This window comes from Lupinus angustifolius, chromosome LG02, assembly GCF_001865875.1.
Source record: "Lupinus angustifolius cultivar Tanjil chromosome LG02, LupAngTanjil_v1.0, whole genome shotgun sequence".
Lineage (NCBI taxonomy): Eukaryota > Viridiplantae > Streptophyta > Magnoliopsida > Fabales > Fabaceae > Lupinus > Lupinus angustifolius.
In genome coordinates, this window is record NC_032010.1 from 10,969,741 (window position 1) to 10,977,069 (window position 7,329).

Genomic DNA, 7,329 nt, shown 5'->3' on the forward strand with positions numbered 1-7,329 from the left:
TATATTTGTAGCCTCATTATTAAGTTTTCGCAAATTTATTATTTACAGTTATGCAAATTTATATCCATAATGATCATTGATTAAAATTAGCGAATCATAAATAATTTAATCAAAATATAAATCAAATCAATTAATTATCATAATCAATTATACATAATATGAATTTTAATATGTTAATATTAATTGCAAACATTTTAAGATCTTCTTTAATAATTAGTATTAAAATCATTATTTTGAAATAAATTCATTCTCAGTTATTTTTTAAGAGAGTTAGAATATTAACATATTTCCTTATTAATTGTAATATCATAACTCATTATATGACTAATTGAAAAGAGGAAGACAGTTTCGACCAATATCATAACTCATTATATGACTAATTGAAAAGAGGAAGACAGTCTCGACCATATATTTGTAGCATCATTATTAATTTTTCGCAAATTTATTATTTACAGTTATGCAAATTTATATCCATAATGAGCATTGCTTAAAATTAGCAAATCATAAATAATTTAATCAAAATATAAATCAAATCAATTAATTATCATAATCAATTATACATAATATGAATTTTAATATGTTAATATTAATTGCAAATGTTTTAAGATCTTTTTTAATAATTAGTATTAAAATCATTATTTTGAAACAAAAGTAATAAAAAGGTTAAAAAACACAAGATGATATGAAGCTTATCACTAAATAATAATAGTAAAGCCACAAAAGTAAACATTACCTTCGAAATTGACATACCAATAAAAGTGGAAAAAACGGTACTTATTAAACCCATTGAATATCATACTCAAACTGACACAATATCAAAGATAATAAGTAATAGTAAACATAATATCAAAGATAATAAGTAATAGTGAAGCAAGAGTAACAAAATAAAATTGTTAAATTTTGGTACTTGTTAAATAAACATCAAATGTGTTTCTAAAACAACAAATGTAACACTGAAAACAACAAAAACATCATAGCAATAGTAAAGCAAGAGTAAAAGAACAAAATAGATAGAGTAAAATAGTTACAAAAACCAACAAAAGGAAAAGAGAAAAATTACCTTCAAAACTCTGTAAGAACAATGCAGCTAAAACAAAGTTAGAGATAAAAATGACATCAAATAAAGTGTTATGGTAAAGTGGAAGTATAATAGTTACACAAACCAACAAAAGGAAAGAGTTATATCTTCCAAACTCAAAATGATAAAGAAATGAAGGTGAAAAAATATTGTACCTAATATACTTACCCCAACATATTCTTACTCAATAAAAGGACTTCTCCAAGTATTGGTAAATGTATTAGGTACATCACAAAGTTACAAAAACCAACGAAATGAAAGGAGAAAAATTACCTTCAAAACTCTGTAAGAACAAATGCAGCTAAAACAAAGTTAGAGGTAAAAATGATATCAAATTAAGTGTTATGGTAAAGTGGAAGTATAATAGTTACACAAACCAACAAAAGGAAATAGTTATACCTTCCAAACTCAAAATGATGAAGAAATGAAGGTGAAAAAATATTGTATCCAATATATTCTTACCCAATAAAAAGACTTCTCCAAGTATTGGTAAATGTAGTAGGTACATCACACAGCAAAACTTCATAGATAAAAAAGTACAACGATGACACAATCTATTCTCCAAGTATTGGTAAATGTAGTAGGTACATCACACAGCAAAACTTCATAGATAAAAAAGTACAACGATGACACAATTTTTTGAGAGTGAAAAAATATGGTGTAATAATGATGAAAAATAAGAGATGAAAATAAAATCCATGAGATGAACATCAAACAAATGCTACCACGTTTAAGGGAAGCGAACGAAACGACAATTGGGAAGAAGAAAGAAGAAAGGCACACCACAAAAGCTTGACTGAACCATATTAGAAATAAAATGAAATAGAGTTTATTGGGGTGTTTGATGGATTGATAAGAATTATTAGATGTGGGCCACGAGTCTTAATAAAATAATAAATACTAAATATTATATATGTGAGTAAATAACAAGAGGATAAGAATGGTCAAATGTATGAATTGACTTTGATCGTGTGTGATAGAGTGTATGTTAGGAAGTGAAACTTTTTAGGAGGGAAATTTTTGGCTGCAATTGACATGTGGCATAAAGGTGCTAAGCAAATGACATGTGGCATAGATATGTTAAGCAATTGACATGTGGCATAGAGGTGCTAAGCAATTGACATGTGGCATAAAGATACTAAGCAATTGATATGTGGCATAGAAGACCTTTTTTTGTTAAATAATAAATAGATGTGAGTCTCGTGCATCATAATACCTTTTTTGTTGTTGCAATTTCATCAAAGTTGACATGAAAGATGAGCTTTTTAATTTCATTATAGGAACCTTTATGAAATGATTCAAGAAGGAATACAATGATTCAAAGGAATGAATTATAGCTAGCATTAGAATTGAATGACCAAGTAATCACTCGTCTTTGTTTTTCTTGATGTGGCCAAAAATGATTCCTCACCACCACAATGGATAACCAAAGTCGTCAATAGAAAGCCATTAGAAGTTAGTGGTTGTGAATCACCAAAGACCACCTTTCCAAAAGGCACATAACAAAAGTGCAACCTGAGAGAGACAAGGAGAAAGATAGTGAAGAAAAAGAGGACTATAAAGAAGAGATGGAGCGAGATATAATAATAGGTATTAGTTTTGAGTGATGCTAGCACATTGGTTATTGGTGGAGAAAATTGAAATTGAATTAGGATCATCTCTAATACTGAAGGTGTTAGTTTTATTTTGTCTACAATTTCGAAGTAAAAGTGTCATCTCAGATAAAGTATTATCATATTTTATTTTTTCTTTAGTTTTTCATATCAATTCTTTTAATGAAGAGGATTCTGACTTATTGAAATCAGTTGGACATGGTGGTTGTGTTGGTGGTGAATAATACTTATGAAATCAGTGATGAGGATCTAAGGGGGAGTGGGTGACAGACCCACGTGACTGACCCACCAGCACCACCCTTGTGTTAAGGCCCAGTGGATGTCTTGGTTGGCTTCATATCAACGCTAACAGCCAAATAAACTCAACTAAAACAACAAATACCAATATACACTATTGCTCACAATCACATAAAACCATTAAGGACCATCTTTTCTCCCACAAAAGCAATAAAAAGAAAAGTTTAAGGCATTGACATCATAACTTATTTGACAAAAGTGAAGCATTTTTATTTCCCCCCTTTTTCATCACCCACTATAGCTAGCCTTCCTTTTTTCACTCTCTTTCTAATTGATGAGATTCTCTCCATGAGGATTGTGACACGTGGTAAACAAATTTAACAGCTATGATTTGAAATTATTTTTCAATAAATTTTTTAGAGTTAAACAAATTTTTCATATTTTAGTACTAGACTCTCCATTTCTTTAGGGAAACTTCACTCCTTTCAATGCTAGTGGTTGTGTCCAATATTTTGGTACCTTTATTCTTAGACTCTCATGTGGACTTTGGAGCATGTTAACAGCTAATTAAACAACACAAGGGGTTAAAAAGTTTAGTAGTACATGGGATATGACTTATGAGAGATGGATGACAAAGAACACAACCACCTATCTCTTGTCCCTAACTATAACACCACAAATACCATAACTCCCAAGAAAGAGTCTCTAAGAAAACCTATTATTGGTGGTGATAGGCTGAAGAGAGATGAGTGGAGTGAAGGAGCTGTGTCCACTCTTCTTGAGGCCTATGAAGCTAAATGGGTGCTCAGAAATAGGGCCAAACTCAAAGGTCAAGACTGGGAAGATGTTGCAAAATATGTTTCATCAAGAGCAAATTCAACAAAATCACCAAAAACACAAACACAGTGCAAAAACAAGATAGAGTCTATGAAGAAAAGGTATAGATCAGAGTCAGCAACTTCAGATGCATCAACTTGGCCTTTATATTCTCGTCTTGATCTTCTGCTGCGTGGAACTGGGCCAGTATCTAGTATACTACCACCACCACCAAAAGTAGCAGCAGCACCTTCTCAATCACTATACCCTAGCAATAATAACCAAGCGTTGATGTTGTTAGAGCCATCACTGGCGGTGTCACAACCACCACCTCCGGCTGCTCCACCACCGCATGCAACTGCACAAAACTCACATGGCTCCAATGGTGTTGATAGATTAGCCAAGGTAGATTAACCGCATTATTATTTTGATTTTATTCTGACACTTGCATGCTTATATTTAGTTGGGTTATTATATGAAACCAGAAGCTGAAATTTAGCAGAATTTTGAGAAGCTATATTTTCTTCAAGATTACTACATATATAATTTAACTCGTTTTTGTTACATTTTGTTATCATTATTAAAGCATCCATTACTGAAGGATTTTTACCTCTGGGTTGGGATTTATGCTTCAAAACTTCGGTTATGCTTCTGACTGCTTTATGTGACTGTAAAAGTTTGCATGTAGGACCCGTGAAAATTATTTTCTTTTCCCCATATAAACATTTTTTCAATTAAATATATGATATTTCATGTGCAATATCGAAATGATTGCAGCGGAATGTGTAGAACTAGACCTAGCTATCAATTTATTTTCGGTAAGTTTTTTAACTAGAGCATTTGACATCCATGAAACACTACGATTTTTATAATGATGGAATTGAGTATTGTCCTACATGATATATGTAAAACTGGAATGAATGTACAACATACCAATATATGTGTGGTCGTCTCTAATAGTCAAAACAACTCTTATTGTTTAAATAATGCAACTATTTTATGGAATGGAAGGGTTAGTTTGAGAAATGGTTTGAGAGTTATGAAATACACTTATGAGATGACTCTGAAACCTTCTGTTTCCCCTCCAAAATTCAACTCTCAAACTAACCCTAAGGGTATTATTTACTTTATCGATAAGGAACTAATCTCTTCGGGGATACATGATTGTCTCTTCGAATAAGTGTTGGTCTCAGTTATTGAATCATTGACTTTTTAGTCTTTCTGAAAATCTAACGAGATCTTACACTGTTAAACTCATGTCTTGTTGGTAAATAATGGAACTTCTATTCTAATAGCAAAGACATATATTTTGATACCTTAAATTTTTTTATAAACCCAAAAATAGTAAAAATATTGAAAGTAAATCAAATTAGTTTTTTTAATATTTTTATTATCATTAATGAAACTTTTTATTTATTTATATTTACAATATTTGAATACTAATTTAGATTCTTACATTTTTTATAGAAATCAAATTATTACATACAAAAATTTATAAGGTCCAACTCCAAAGTGTAACATCACCTCTATTTTAACCATATATTATATGCAAGAAGTTGACATTAAAACATTCTTTCCCATATTTCAAATATATTTTCAATACTTTAAATTGGTATTGTGATTGTGGTTATTCTTTTTACCCAAATATCAAAAGTTGCATAAAAATGTGGCAGCCAATATTATAGTTACAAATGTTATTATAGAGGCTCTCAAAAATTAGAACTGTGGTTAGTGAGTGTAATTTAGAACATTGTATATTACAATGAAAAGCATATTCAGTGTATAAAACTTGGTTTGGATTGGCTAGTTCGATCGGTTCAACCATAAATCAGTCATCAATTTGATTGGTCTGACATCTCATTTAACTAATTTTGTATTAAAATTGAAATAATTAGGTTTAATTATGTTGGTTTAAGCCTAAAATTAGTGACTTGAGTGGTTAAACCGTTTAGAATGACAGAGTCAATCACAAAATATTTTTAAAAACGAACTAAAAGAATGATAGTTTAAGATGGAAAAATCAAATGATTTAATTGTAGTTTTGTTTATCATTTGTTAAATTATGTTTTAGGAACACTTTCATTGTTTAATTAAAATTGAAACTTATTATACGTTTTTATTGCTACTAAAACATAGAACTTATTTGTGACATTTTATAATGATACTAATTGTTTAATTATGTAAGATAATATTTTTGAATTTGGAGAATATAATTTTAGCTAATATTATGTTTTTTTTAGAATTTTCAATATAACATGAGTTAAGTGGTTCAAATCAATGACCTACCGGTCTAAATAATGACTTATTGACTGAGTGCCTTAATCTATGTGTTTAATTTCTTATTAACAGGAAGATGGGTTAGGAACTAAGTCATCTGACCAAGTATCTAACAAGAATACATTGGACACGGATAGCAGCACACCTGCTCTTTACAGTGAAAAGGACAACGTAAGATTCAACAAGAAGAAGATGAAAATGGACAGCAACAAACGGCAAAGGAAAGAACACATGGACATAGCAGAAAGTTTAAGGTGGTTAGCAGAAGTTGTTGTAAGATCAGAACAAACAAGAATGGACACAATGAAAGAGATAGAGAGGATGAGAGTTGAAGCTGAGGCCAAGAGAAGTGAAATGGATCTTAAGAGAACTGAAATCATTGCCAATACACAATTAGAGATTGCTAAGATCTTTGCAAGTGTCAATAAAGGTGTTGATTCATCATTAAGAATTGGAAGAAGCTAAGAGTAAATTATGGAAGCTCATGGTATGATTCATGAGGATTGAGCTTATAAATTATAATGAATATAATATGTTGAAAGGAGAGGGAGACTTATAACTTTGTAATTTTCCTAACTATTCAAGATAGCAAGCACCATAAGGTAGCACATTAGAATAATTATCTCTCTTAACTTTTAATTGTAATAACCTTCTCTTCAATTCATTAACAAATGAAGTTTGTTTCATATATTGTTTAGAAAATCCCACTATTTAAAAAAAATATTTAAATTAAAATTTTAATTATTAAGTATTTTTTTTATAAATCACAACTCATAGTACATAAATTATTATATATGTGAGAGAGAAGATTATGCTTTCATTTTTTCTTTAAGTGTGGCACAAAACACCATCTTATAAAAAAAATCATTTTAAAATATTTTATATTTTTCAATAAACTTTTAAGAAAAATATATGAAATTATTTTTGAGAAGTACAATGAATAGTTTATGACAAATAAAAGTCATGGTAATTGAGAAAGTGATACAACAAAAATTCAGAGAAAGCATTAAACAATAAAAATATAAAATTATTTTAAACTGTACATAAGTTCTGCATATTTTTAAAGTTTAGAGTCATTACTTTTGCTCTCCCACTTTAAGGTGATTCTCTTAAGTGCTGATGTAGCTGGCTTCAAGCAACAAAAATATTATCACACATATGACATGTGATAATAAGGACTAGAACTTGCAAAATCAAACTTTATAAGAACTAAAACAAAATGCACTATCAATATTGGGATTAAAGCCAGTAATTTTCATCTTTACATTATACAAAAGTAATTTTATTATATGAGGAAAAAAATCAAAA

At 29.7% G+C, this 7,329-nt stretch overlaps 1 protein-coding gene across 1 annotated transcript; it reads left to right on the plus strand.

Moving 5' to 3' along the window:
* On the plus strand, positions 3,410-6,709 carry LOC109335695 (trihelix transcription factor ASIL2). The gene is made up of 3 exons (XM_019571852.1): positions 3,410-4,149; positions 6,094-6,493; positions 6,531-6,709. The coding sequence occupies exons 1-2, from the start codon at positions 3,553-3,555 to the stop codon at positions 6,484-6,486; spliced, it is 990 nt and encodes a 329-aa protein (XP_019427397.1). The 5' UTR covers positions 3,410-3,552; the 3' UTR covers positions 6,487-6,493; positions 6,531-6,709.